Source organism: Cherax quadricarinatus, chromosome 70, assembly GCF_038502225.1.
Source record: "Cherax quadricarinatus isolate ZL_2023a chromosome 70, ASM3850222v1, whole genome shotgun sequence".
Classification (NCBI taxonomy): domain Eukaryota; kingdom Metazoa; phylum Arthropoda; class Malacostraca; order Decapoda; family Parastacidae; genus Cherax; species Cherax quadricarinatus.
This window is the reverse complement of record NC_091361.1, coordinates 21279307-21293782: the sequence shown is the minus strand read 5'-3', so window position 1 is coordinate 21293782 and position 14476 is coordinate 21279307. Positions and strand designations below refer to the sequence as shown.

Genomic DNA, 14476 nt, shown 5'->3' with positions numbered 1-14476 from the left:
TTGCAGGGATCGATACTCAGCTCCTGGTCCCTGGTGTGTGTATGTGTGTATGCGTGTGTGTGTACTCTCCTATATGTGATTACAGGGATCGATTCATAGCTCCTGGCCTTATGTGTGTATGTGTGTGCTTGAGTACCAAGAAGAACTGAGTATTAAGCTCTACTGGTACTGAAGAAAGAGGAAATTTTAAGCCTTGCTAGGAAGTGCTAGACACGTCCTGCAGCAGCCCGTCCTGCAGCAGCCCGTCCTGCAGCAGCCCGTCCTGCAGCAGCCCGTCCTGCAGCAGCCCGTCCTCTCAACACAGTTAACATGACACTGCTCTGTAAATAGGTAAATGGGTGACTGTTGACGGAGTTTTGAACAGTTCAAATATGAGGAAGTTAAAGAATAAAGAGGTACAATACCGGGACTGAAACAATACACAAACAGATCAACACAGGAGACAGAAACATTTCGGTCCGACTTAGATAGAAAAGTCCTTATAAGTTCCTTTCTCTTACGTGTGGGTTATTTGTGTGTAGTATATACCTGGAGGTTACCTGGAGGTTATTCCGGGGATCAACGCCCCCGCGGCCCGGTCCATGACCAGGCCTCCCGATGGATCAGGGCCTGATCAACTAGGCTGTTACTGCTGGCCGCACGCAGTCCGACGTACGAGCCACAGCCCGGCTGATCCGGCACTGACTTTAGGTATCTGTCCAGCTCTCTCTTGAAGGCAGCCAGTTACATAGTTACATGAGCTGCGTGTAATAATAATGATAATAATAATAATAATAATAATAATAATAATAATAATAATAATAATAATAATAATAATAATAATCTTTTCTACCAGTACATGTACAAGGTATACAGTCCTAGCTGACATCAATGACATATTACTATATAGAAAGTCACTTGTTATACAGAGCATATCGAGCAAATTAGGTTAATTTTGTTACCAGGATGCGACCCACACCAGTCCACTAACACCCAGGATGCGACCCACACCAGTCCACTAACACCCAGGATGCGACCCACACCAGTCCACTAACACCCAGGATGCGACCCACACCAGTCCACTAACACCCAGGTACCACTTTACTGCTGGGTGACTGTGTACTGAGCGGTGCGGACTGTGACGTGCTGAAGAGAATACCAAGTTAATACAGCTCAATAAGGCAGAAATGCTCCTGAATATGTGAATGGAAATCACAAACAATGGGGCCACACTTAGTGCATGGATAATAAGACACAACATTGTATCATATTCTGAAACTGTGTTTGAGAGAGAGCCTTCATAACAGTGTGGGTTTAGTGCTTGATGGACTGACATCTTTAAAAGGCGTAATCATGTGATCACATAGCTCCCTGAGATATCCTTCCTCACTTTGCGCAAATTATATCTGAAAATGGTTATGGTCTGTGTTGGAAACTCTAATTGGCTACCAGCACAGACCGGGCTATGTGTTTGTGCGCGTGTGTGCCTCTCTGCGCGTGTGTGCCTCTCTGTGCGTGTGTGCCTCTCTGTGCGTGTGTGCCTCTCTGTGCGTGTGTGCCTCTCTGTGCGTGTGTGCCTCTCTGTGCGTGTGTGCCTCTCTGTGCGTGTGTGCCTCTCTGTGCGTGTGTGCCTCTCTGTGCGTGTGTGCCTCTCTGTGCGTGTGTGCCTCTCTGTGCGTGTGTGCCTCTCTGCGCGTGTGTGCCTCTCTGGGTGATGATAAAGATTCAAACCAATGCTTATAGAATTATAGACAATGGTATTTTCCCGTGCCTCTCCCAATATCATTGATACTTGTGTTAACATTGCAGGACAATGCGGGAGGTGAACATGGTGGCTGAGATGGGTGGTCAGGCACCTAACCCTGTCATGCTGAGGCATCAGGGGCGTACCCAGTGCCACCTGCTGAGTGGTGCCAACCCAGGTAAACCACTCGTTATTAACTTCGGATCATCCACTTGTCCCGTCTTCATGGCCAACCTGGAGAAATTCCGCGAGGTGCCTCATGTCTTCCTGCTGCAAGATTAATAGGCCTAGTCTTGTATGACCTGCACCTAGACATAGTAGGTCTAGTCAAGTAAGACCTGCACCCAGCCTTAGTAGGCCTGGTCTAGTATGACCTGCACCCAGCCATAGTAGGTCTAGTCAATTATGACCTGCACCCAACCCTAGTCGGCCTAGTCTAATATGACCTGCACCCAGCCATAATAGGTCTAGTCAAATATGACCTGCACCCAGCCTTAGTGGTCTAGTCTAGTATGACCTGCACCCTGCCTTAGCAGGCCTAGTCTAGTATGACCTGCACCCAGCCTTAGTAGGCCTAGTCTAGTATGACCTGCACCCAGCCTTAGTACGCCTAGTCTAGTATGACCTGCACCCAGCCTTAGTACGCCTAGTCTAGTATGACCTGCACCAACAAAAGTTCATTCTCTCACTCATGGATCCTGTATCAATCATTTAATTTAGGTTCAATATTTTCTACTACTCTAGTCATCTGCATTCCAGATAATGTAACCCTTTTGAGAAATTCGGTAATTCTTCTCCTTCGCCTGTGGAGGGAGCATCTATCTCTTTCCAGTTTACATTTTCTCATCTTTTCCTTAGGGGAAATATGACATGAGCATATTTCAGCAGCCAAAAAGTCTGGAAAAGATCCACTCTTTGGCAGCTGAAGGATGCTCATGGCATTCTACCCCTAAGGAAAAAGAAGAGAAGATGTAAACTATAAAGAGAGAGTTGCTCCCTAGACAGGCGAAGGTGAAGAATCACTGAGCTTCTCAAGGGGCCCAAATTATATGAAATGCAGAAGGAAACACTGACTAGGGAAATTGAAAATATTGAACTTAAATGAGTCATACAGGATCCAGGAGAAATAGACGGTGCAAAATGCAATTAAAGATATTGAAAGAAATCCAGAATATTTCTTTTCATTTGTCAAAAACAAGGTAAAAACACTTCAAGTATTATAGCCTTGCTTAAACAAGATAAGACTTACACAGATGACAACAAAGAAATAAGTGAAATTCTAAAGTCTCAGTATGACACTGTGTTTATCAAACTATTAATCAGACTAAAGATCGTCAATCCGAATGAATTTTTCATGAACGAGCTTCAAAACCCTGTCAATATATACCAATTTTTTGACATAACCCTAACTCCACTGTACTTTGAAAAACCCATTAACAACATGCCCAGGCACTTTGCCCTAGGCCCAGACTCGTGGAACTCCGTGTTTATCAAGAACTGCAAGAACCCCTTTCATGTGCCTTGAGTATGCTACAGAGAGGGAGCCTAGACACGAGAGTCATCCCACAATCACTTGAAACAACGGATATTGCTCTCTCCCCATAAATGTAGCAGCGAAGCAAAAGCAATAAAGTTAAGAAGCAGGGCTCTGGTAGCCTCTCGCTTCACACGGCGAGGGCCTGGGTTCGATTCCCAGCCAGAGTAGAAACATTGGACGTGTTTCTTTCCACCTGTTGTCTATGTTCCCCATCAGTAAAATGGGTACTTGGGTGTTAGTTGACTGGTGTGGGTCGCATCCTCGGACACTAATTTGCCCGAAATGCGGAGCGTAACAAGGGACTTTCTATATAGTAGTATGTCATTGTTGTCAGCTGGGACTGTATACCTTGTAAATGTACTTGTAGTAAATAAAGATATTATTATTATTATTTATATTACTGTCAACCACTTGCAGTCCCAACAATTACACAACCCAGGGTAGAACGGGTTTACAGCAGATCGTTCCTGCCTCTCACAGCTACCGGACCACTACGACATGGTCTTGGATGCACTGCAGAACAAATAACATGCAGACGTATGCAAAATCCTTTGACAAATGCGATAATGGTGTAATTGTAACAAAATGCGTGATAAAGGAATAATGGGAAGAGTTGGTAAATAAAGTTAGAGGCTGCACCCAGTCATAGTAGGTCTACTCGAGTGTGACCTGTACCCAGTGATGGTAAACCTAGTGTGACCTGTGCCCAGTGATGGTAAACCTAGTGTGACCTGTACCCAGTGATGGTAAACCTAGTGTAACCTGTACCCAGTGTTGGTAAACCAAGTGTGACATGTACCCAGTGATGGTAGACCTAATGTGACCTGTACCCAGTGATGGTAGACCTAATGTGACCTGTACCCAGTGATGGTAGACCTAGTGTGCCCTGTACTCAGTGATGGTAGACCTAGTGTGACCTGTATACAGTGATGGTAGACCTAATGTGACCTGTACCCAGTGATGGTAGACCTTGTGTGACCTGTACCCAGAGATGGTAGACCTAATGTGACCTGTACCCAGTGATGATAGACCTAATGTGACCTGTACCCAGTGATGGTAGACCTAGTGTGACCTGTACCCAGTGATGGTAGACCTAATGTGACCTGTACCCAGTGTTGGTAGACCTAATATGACCTGTACCCAGTGATGGTAGACCTAATGTGACGTGTACCCAGTGATGGTAGACCTAGTGTGACCTGTACCCAGTGATGGTAGACCTAGTGTGGCCTGTACACAGTGATGGTAGACCTAGTGTGCCCTGTACCCAGTGATGGTAGACCTAGTGTGACCTGTACCCAGTGATGGTAGACCTAGTGTGGCCTGTACACAGTGATGGTAGACCTAGTGTGACCTGTACCCAGTGATGGTAGACCTAGTGTGGCCTGTATACAGTGATGGTAGACCTAGTGTGATCTGTACCCAGTGATGGTAGACCCAGTGTGACCTGTACCCAGTGATGGTAACCCAAGTGTGACACCTGTACCCAGTGATGGTAGACCTAGTGTGACCTGTACACAGTGATGGTAGACCTAGCGTGACCTGTACCCAGTAATGGTAGACCTAGTGTGACCTGTACCCAGTGACGGTAAACCTAGTGTGACCTGTACTCAGTGATGGTAGACCTAGTGTGACCTGTACCCAGTGATGGTAGACCTAGTGTGACCTGTACCTAGTGATGGTAGACCTAGTGTGACCTGTACCCAGTGATGGCAAACCTAGTGTGACCTGTACCCAGTGATGGTAAACCAAGTGTGACCTGTGCCCAGTGTTGGTAAATCAAGTATGACCTGAACCCAGTGATGGTAGACCTAGTGTGACCTGTACCCAGTGTTGGTAAACCAAGTGTGACCTGTACCCAGTGATGGTAGACCTAATGTGACCTGTACCCAGTGATGGTAGACCTAGTGTGACCTGTACCCAGTGTTGGTAAACGAAGTGTGACCTGCACCCAGTGTTGGTAAACCAAGTGTGACCTGTACCCAGTGTTGGTAAACCAAGTGTGACCTGTACCCAGTGTTGGTAAACCAAGTGTGACCTGTACCCAGTGATGGTAGACCTAGTGTGACCTGTACCCAGTGATGGTAAACCTAGTGTGACCTGTACCCAGTGATGGTAGACCTAGTGTGACCTGTACCCAGTGATGGTAGACCTAGTGTGACCTGTACCCAGTGATGGTAGACCTAATGTGACCTGTACCCAGTGATGGTAGACCTGGTGTGACCTGTACCCAGTGATGGTAGACCTAGTGTGGCCTGTACACAGTGATGGTAGACCTAGCGTGACCTGTACCCAGTAATGGTAGACCTAGTGTGACCTGTACCCAGTGATGGTAAACCTAGTGTGACCTGTACTCAGTGATGGTAGACCTAGTGTGACCTGTACCCAGTGATGGTAGACCTAGTGTGACCTGTACCCAGTGATGGTAGACCTAGTGTGACCTGTACTCAGTGTTGGTAAACCAAATGTGACCTGTACCCAGTGTTGGTAAACCAAGTGTGACCTGTACCTAGTGATGGTAGACCTAGTGTGACCTGTACCCAGTGATGGCAAACCTAGTGTGACCTGTACCCAGTGATGGTAAACCAAGTGTGACCTGTGCCCAGTGTTGGTAAATCAAGTATGACCTGAACCCAGTGATAGTAGATCTAGTGTGACCTGTACCCAGTGTGTACCTAGTGATGGTAGACCTAGTGTGGCCTGTACCCAGTGATGGTAGACCTAGTGTGACCTGTACCCAGTGATTTTAGACCTAGTGTGACCTGTACCCAGTGTTGGTAAACCAAGTGTGACCTGTACCCAGTGATGGTAGACCTAGTGTGACCTGTACCCAGTGATGGTAGACCTAGTGTGACCTGTACCCAGTGTTGGTAAACCAAGTGTGACCTGTACCCAGTGATGGTAGACCTAGTGTGACCTGTACCCAGTGATGGTAAACCTAGTGTGACCTGTACCCAGTGATGGTAGACCTAGTGTGGCCTGTACCCAGTGATGGTAGACCTAGTGTGACCTGTACCCAGTGATGGTAGACCTAGTGTGACCTGTACCCAGTGATGGTAGACCTAGTGTGACCTGTACCCAGTGATGGTAGACCTAGTGTGACCTGTACCCAGTGATGGTAGACCTAGTGTGACCTGTACCCAGTGATGGTAGACCTAGTGTGACCTGTACCCAGTGATGGTAGACCTAGTGTGACCTGTACCCAGTGATGGTAGACCTAGTGTGACCTGTACCCAGTGATGGTAGACCTAGTGTGACCTGTACCCAGTGATGGTAGACCTAGTGTGACCTGTACCCAGTGATGGTAGACCTAGTGTGACCTGTACCCAGTGATGGTAGACCTAGTGTGACCTGTACCCAGTGATGGTAGACCTAGTGTGACCTGTACCCAGTGATGGTAGACCTAGTGTGACCTGTACCCAGTGATGGTAGACCTAGTGTGACCTGTACCCAGTGATGGTAGACCTAGTGTGACCTGTACCCAGTGATGGTAGACCTAGTGTGACCTGTACCCAGTGATGGTAGACCTAGTGTGACCTGTACCCAGTGATGGTAGACCTAGTGTGACCTGTACCCAGTGATGGCAGACCTAGTGTGACCTGTACCCAGTGATGGCAGACCTAGTGTGACCTGTGCCCAGTGATGGCAGACCTAGTGTGACCTGTGCCCAGTGATGGCAGACCTAGTGTGACCTGTGCCCAGTGATGGCAGACCTAGTGTGACCTGTGCCCAGTGATGGCAGACCTAGTGTGACCTGTACCCAGTGATGGTAGACCTAGTGTGACCTGTACCCAGTGATGGTAGACCTAGTGTGACCTGTACCCAGTGATGGTAGACCTAGTGTGACCTGTACCCAGTGATGGTAGACCTAGTGTGACCTGTACCCAGTGATGGTAGACCTAGTGTGACCTGTACCCAGTGATGGTAGACCTAGTGTGACCTGTACCCAGTGATGGTAGACCTAGTGTGACCTGTACCCAGTGATGGTAGACCTAGTGTGACCTGTACCCAGTGATGGTAGACCTAGTGTGACCTGTACCCAGTGATGGTAGACCTAGTGTGACCTGTACCCAGTGATGGTAGACATAGTGTGACCTGTACCCAGTGATGGTAGACCTAGTGTGACCTGTACCCAGTGATGGTAGACCTAGTGTGACCTGTACCCAGTGATGGTAGACCTAGTGTGACCTGTACCCAGTGATGGTAGACCTAGTGTGACCTGTACCCAGTGATGGTAGACCTAGTGTGACCTGTACCCAGTGATGGTAGACCTAGTGTGACCTGTACCCAGTGATGGTAGACCTAGTGTGACCTGTACCCAGTGATGGTAGACCTAGTGTGACCTGTACCTAGTGATGGTAGACATAGTGTGACCTGTACCCAGTGATGGTAGACCTAGTGTGACCTGTACCTAGTGATGGTAGACATAGTGTGACCTGTACCCAGTGATGGTAGACCTAGTGTGACCTGTACCTAGTGATGGTAGACATAGTGTGACCTGTACCCAGTGATGGTAGACCTAGTGTGACCTGTACCCAGTGATGGTAGACCTAGTGTGACCTGTACCCAGTGATGGTAGACCTAGTGTGACCTGTGCCCAGTCTGACACACTTCAGGGGGTATTGCTCAACTTTTTCAGCTTTATTTTTCATCCGATTTTTTGTTTCTTTTTGATGTAAGTTTAGAATCATGTATGTAGAGGAATATGAAAAGTTTCAGTAAGATCGGCCAACAAACAACTGAGAAAAAAAACAAATATATGAATTTACTGATTTTGTCACTTGACAGCAAAGTGGCACGGACTGGCACTACGAGTGGCTCTGCTAACACTCCCCATTGTTAGAATACATCTAACACGACTTTTGGGAGGATACAATGAATGGAATATATCTTATTTTCATGCTGAAAAATTATATATTTGGTACGCTTTTGACATTCACCAAAATATCTGTCTTTTATTCCCCCCCAAAATCAATTATTATTATTATTAAAGATTCGCCGGTATTCTCCCGGCCCGGGCCTTTTCCAAGTGGTGGCCCGGCCTTGGCTCCCTCTTTAGGGAGTGTCTGAGACCTAAGTCTCCCATGGGAGGAGGCACAAGTACCTCCTCATCTTTGGGACCAACTGTCCCCAGGCCTAGCCACAAGCTAGGCCTCTCTGGTCTGCCATCCCCGCCCCAAGGGGGCAAATGGGAATGACAGTCTTATGAGCTAAAGGCTCGGGCTCAGGCACCTACCCTACCCTAGAAGGGTTAGGCATGGTGTCGATCGATCCCCAAAATCAAAAGTATTTGAGATATTCCAAGAAGTGCATCACCAGAAAGTCAAACACACTTTGTTTTATATTGTCTGTGAAAATCATTTCAATCTAATCATTAATAATGCCACAGTCACAAACAATAGGCCAAATTCTTACTTTTGAGTAATTCGAGTAAACGGGCGGACCACCAAATACGTCAAAAATAAATCACGAAAATCGCTCTACTTTGGGCTTTTTCTATGCAATTTATTATTATTTCCCGGTATATTACTTCGTTTTCTCTAATACAACCAGATGCAACACTGAAAATCCGTCTCTTGATAGTGAGGAACTTTTGTAATTCATTCATGGGTCCAGCCTCCTACGGTATAATATGCAAATATTATTATTTTGGCCGTCTTTCTTATGCATTTATCTTGTTTATTTCATGTCTGCTGTCATTATTGAATAAATGGTATAAACAGATCAAGAATATTAGTAATAATAGCGCCAGTATAAGACATTGTGTTGTGATCAGATTGTGGACAACGATTAATGCAGGTTGTACCATCATAAATGCTTCTCCCACCTCTGCTATAACATCCTCCCACACTGTAATGATGTTGAGTAGTAAATTTATTGTATTAGAAAGAAAAATAGACAGAAAATTATTAAAAAAAAAAAAAGGAAATTCACCTCGCTCTCACGTATGTATTAACCTGGCAGGTCGTCACCATACATGTTTCAAATACCTATAATTTCCTTTAGAAACATTGTGTTATGATGGGGTTTTCACCAAGATGTTGTCAGATTCTTACACTATTTTTCTGTAAACAAAACCCAGAATCCATATTTTTTCGATTATATAATTCTTGTGGAAATTTATTCGGTCCCTAGAGTTCCACAGGACAGATACGGCGTACAAAGGTCCCAGCATGGCCGTTATGGAACGGCTGAGTTGGGTGGCCCTTACACCCAACCAAAACACACACATACCCGGGTTGATGAGGTCAGGGTATGACCATTAAAGGACAATTAATGTATGTTATTTAGAGTGGGGACTGTACATATGTTAATTAAGGGGGGTGAGAAGTGTCAGCTGTGTTTCTGCACTGGCAATAATTTTTATTGTAAAAGGAGGGTTTGTAGAATGTGTTGTGGGTTATGTATATGGTTGTAATATGGCCATTATCTATGGTGTTTATTTTCTGTACCGGGATTGTGTATTAGAGGTTTTGTAATATCTAGTAGTTTTTAATTTTATACTCTTATACATTATTGTATTTGTTCTATGTTTTAAATAAAAATATAAAAAAATACCCGGGTTGGCAAAGGTGGTTGGAAGGTACTTCTTAATTAATAGATGTACCCTTCAGGGAAGAGTAGGTAGTTTATACTCTTAGTATACTAATATTATGATTATTGAGGCAACTGTAGATAATAATAATGTAGACCTAAGACCTTAACATAGGTAGTAATAGGCCAAATGTAGGCAAACACTAGGTTATGTTAGCTAGGGAGAACTGGCAGCCCAAGTTTGAACGACGAGGTGCGGGTCTCGAAGACGCCAGAGCTTCCTTCTAAGACTAGACATCATCATAGCAACAAGTACCATGACCAGCAGGCGGCGCCCCCACGTGTCTTCACATACTAGACCTGGGGAAATCTGGTGGAAGCACCTTGATGTACCATAGATGACCTCCTCCGTCAGGCCCATACAGTAAGACAAGACCCCCACTTTTTCTTAAGATCCTGGCCAGTGTCTGGGGAAAATTGCAAGTGAGTTGAGCTGTGGGCCTTTGTGCAGCCGGCAGTGCATGCCCAGTACGTACCAGCATCTCTTTTCAGCCTAGAAGCTAGTGTCACTTTCTGCATAGTATTCTAGGGGATTCACCCCACTTGGAAATAGGAATTTCTGAGGTGCAGGCAGGTCACTAATAACAATTGAACACTGCAGGAATTAAGGTTCCTGGTTGCACATGGTTCTGAGAGCAAGTCCAGAGGGACTAAAGCTTTGGGAGGTTGAAGACCAGAATAGATTCTACATCACCAAGTAAGTTAGTCCTTTAAACGTGCATGCAGGCGCGATTTCTTGCAACATCAGTCATTTATGAAAATCTGTCCTATAAGCCACTTGTGAGACTGAGGTACCGACCTCAGGGCTCGGTGTCAACAGAGCTTGCCAGGGTAGGCAACTCACATGGAGGCAGTCCAGACAATTTTTCACAATTCTCATACCTGCGAGAGGAATTGTCCCACCCTTCCCTTAGTCTGTTGTAACCTGCAACCAGCCTAGTAGGGCTAGTCTTATCTTGGCTAATGCTTAGGAAGCCTAATGAACTTACACACATCTTAGAAGGCCTATTGTTATTAGTATGAAGGCTGGTAGGCCTATGTACAAGCTGGAAGCAGCTTGTACTTCAAAGCATACCCCTGCTCCCTGTACCTCAACCCACACCCCTGCTCCCTGTACCTCAACCCACGTCCCTGTTCCCTGTAATTTTTAGACGTCTTTGAGGACAGGTCACTCTCAGAGGATGGGATGGTAGACAGAAGAGCTAAGAACATAAGAAAGAAGGAACACTGCAATAGGCCTACTGACCCATGCGAAGCAGGTCCATGTCCCCCCGATTAGATCAATAACCCACCTAGTCAGGTCACTTCCACTTAAGGAAAGAGCACGGCATCAGACCTAGTAGCACAAGCTAGTCAGGTCCAACTCACACCCACTCATGTATTTATCTAACCTATTTTTAAAACTACACAATGCTTTAGCCTCTATAACTGTACTCGGGAGTTTGTTCCACTCATTCACAACTCTATTACCAAACCAGTGTTTTCCTATATCCTTCCTGAATTTGAATTTTTCCAACTTGAAACCATTGCTGCGAGTCCTGACTTGGCTGGAAATTTTCAGCACGCTATTTACATCTCCTTTATTTATTCCTGTTTTCCATTTATACACCTCAATCATATCCCCCCTAATTCTACGCCTTTCGAGAGAGTGCAGATTCAGGGCCCTCAGTCTATCCTCATAGGGAAGATTTCTGATACATGGGATCAACTTTGTCATCCTCCTCTATATGTTTTCCAGAGCATTTATATCCATTCTGTAATACGGTAACCAGAACTGTCCAGCATAATCTAAATGAGGCCTAACCAAGGATATATAGAGTTGAAGAACAACCTGAGGACTTCTATTATTTATACTTCTAGATATGAAACTAAAGATTCTGTTAGCTTTATTGCAAACACTAATGCACTGTCGTCTTGGTTTTAGATTACTGCTAACCAGAACTCTTAAATCCTTTTCGCAATCAGTAGTATTAAGATCTACATCATTTAGTTTATATGTGGCATGGTTATTGTCCTGTCCAACATTTAGAACTTTGCATTTGTCTATATTAAACTGCATCTGCCACTTCTCTGACAATTGCATCTGTCTATTCAAATCATTCTGGAGTGCTCTAGTGTCCTCATTAGAATGAATTGGACGGCCTATTTTGGTGTCATCAGCAAATTTGTTAATGTCGCTATTTATTCCCTCATCTATGTCGTTTATTTAAATTGTGAACAACAACGGTCCCAACACTGACCCCTGAGGAACACCACTTGTGACGTGCCCACATTCTGTTTTCTCCCCATTTATGCAAACTCTCTGCTGTCTATTTGTCAGCCATGCCTCTACCCAGGAAAAAAATTCTCCTCCTATTTCGTGTAAAAAAAAAAAACGGAAACTGACAAAAATATAAAATCGCGTTTTATAGCTTTTTTTTTTAAGATTAACGAGGAGATATTTTTATTTTTGAGAATTTTCTCAGTTATATTTTCCTTTGTTATCTCACAAATTTTCTTTATTACTCGACAAAGTCTTGTTTGATCAGTTTCAAATTTTCACCAACTGTGTGGATATTATTTCAAGATTCATGGGACCATTTGCATGCTTGGGCGTCCCCTGGGTGTCCCCTGGGTGTCCCCTGGGTGTCCCCTGGGTGTCCCCTGGGTGTCCCCTGGGTGTTCCCTGGGTGTCCCCTGGGCGTCCCCTGGGTGTCCCCTGGGTGTCCCCTGGCTGACCCCTGGCCGTCTCCTGGGTGTCCCCTGGGTGTCCCCTGGGCGTCCCCTGGGCGTCCCCTGGCTGTCCCCTTGGCGTCCCCTGGGTGTCCCCTGGGTGTCCCCTGGGTGTCCCCTGGGTGTCCCATGGATGTCCCCTGGGCGTCCCCTGGCTGTCCCCTGGCTGTCCCCTGGCTGTCCCCTGGCTGTCCCCTGGCTGTCCTCTGGGTGTCCCCTGGGTGTCCCCTGGGTGTCCTCTGCATAATGCAACATAGACATTCCCAAATCTTGTTTCCGTGTGAAGGGCGGAGCCAAGCCTCTCTGACCATCTTCAGAATGTCCCGTAGCTCAGTTGGTAGCGCACTCAACTCAAACACTGACTGTCCGTGGTTCGATCTCTGGTATTGGTGGAAAACTGGGCGTGTTTCCTTACACCTGCTGTCCGTGTTCACCCAGCAGTAAGTAGGTGCCTGGGTGTTAAACGACTGGCGTGGGTCGCATCTTGGAGGCGGAAGTATACCCCAGATAGAGCTTAAAACAACCTGAGGCTGGATAATAACTCTCATAATTTAAAACTGATTTCTTAAAAAGAAAAAAAATAACATTGGAGATTCCTACTCAGAAGAAGCCTAGTAGAAGTCTAGAAGAAGCCTAGAAGAAGCCTAGAAGAAGTCTAGAAGAAGCCTAGAAGAAGTCTAGAAGAAGCCTAGAAGAAGTCTAGAAGTCTAGAAGTCTAGAAGAAGCCTAGAAGAAGCCTAGAAGAAGCCTAGAAGAAGCCTAGAAGAAGTCTAGAAGAAGTCTAGAAGAAGCCTAGAAGAAGCCTAGAAGAAGCCTAGAAGAAGTCTAGAAGAATCCTAGAAGAAGCCTAGAAGAAGCCTAGAAGAAGCCTAGAAGAAGCCTAGAAGAAGTCTAGAAGAAGCCTAGAAGAAGCCTAGAAGAAGTCTAGAAGAAGCCTAGAAGAAGCCTAGAAGAAGTCTAGAAGAAGCCTAGAAGAAGCCAAGAAGAAGCCTAGAAGAAGCCTAGAAGAAGCCTAGAAGAAGTCTAGAAGAAGCCTAGAAGAAGCCTAGAAGAAGCCTAGAAGAAGTCTAGAAGAATCCTAGAAGAAGCCTAGAAGCCTAGAAGTAGCCTAGAAGCCTAGAAGAAGCCTAGAAGAAGTCTAGAAGAAGCCTAGAAGAAGCCTAAAAGAAGCCTAGAAGAAGCCTAGAAGAAGCCTAGAAGAAGCCTAGAGGAATCCTAGAAGAAGCCTAGAAGAAGCCTAGAAGAATTCAAGAAGAAGCCTAGAAGCCTAAAAGAAGCCTAGAAGAAGCCTAGAAGAAGCCTAGAAGAAGCCTAAAAGAAGCCTAGAAGAAGCCTAGAAGAAGCCTAGAAGAAGTCTAGAAGAAGCCTAGAAGAATCCTAGACGAAGCATAGAAGAAGCCTAGAGGAATCCTAGAAGAAGCCTAGAAGAATCCTAGAAGAAGCCTAGAAGAAGTCTAGAAGAAGCCTAGAAGAAGCCTAAAAGAAGCCTAGAAGAAGCCTAGAAGAAGCCTAAAAGAAGCCTAAAAGAAGCCTAGAAGAAGCCTAGAAGAAGCCTAGAAGAAGTCTAGAAGAAGCCTAGAAGAATCCTAGAAGAAGCATAGAAGAAGCCTAGAAGAAGTCTAGAAGAATCCTAGAAGAAGCATAGAAGAATCCTAGAGGAATCCTAGAAGAAGCCTAGAAGAAGCCTAGAAGAATCCTAGAAGAAGCCTAGAAGAAGCCTAGAAGAAGCCTAGAAGAAGCCTAGAAGCCTAGAAGAAACCTAAAAAGAAGCCTAGAAGAAGCCTAGAAGAAGTCTAGAAGCCTAGAAAAAGCCTAGAAGAAGCCTAGAAGAATCCTAGAAGAAGCCTAGAAGAAGCCTGGAAGCCTAAAAGAAGTCTAGAAGAAGCCTAGAAGAAGCCTAGAAGAAACTTAGA

The 14476-nt window shown here is 45.5% G+C and overlaps 1 protein-coding gene across 1 annotated transcript in view; it reads left to right on the top strand.

The window, feature by feature from the left end:
- The window catches only part of LOC128703182 (thyroxine 5-deiodinase-like), a 225252-nt gene that overhangs the window by 157911 nt on the left and 52865 nt on the right, over nucleotides 1-14476 (top strand). Inside the window, exon 4 of the mRNA XM_070099887.1 lies at nucleotides 1789-1975. Coding sequence (XP_069955988.1) covers nucleotides 1789-1975 — 187 coding nt within the window. The remainder of the gene's footprint in view (nucleotides 1-1788; nucleotides 1976-14476) is intronic.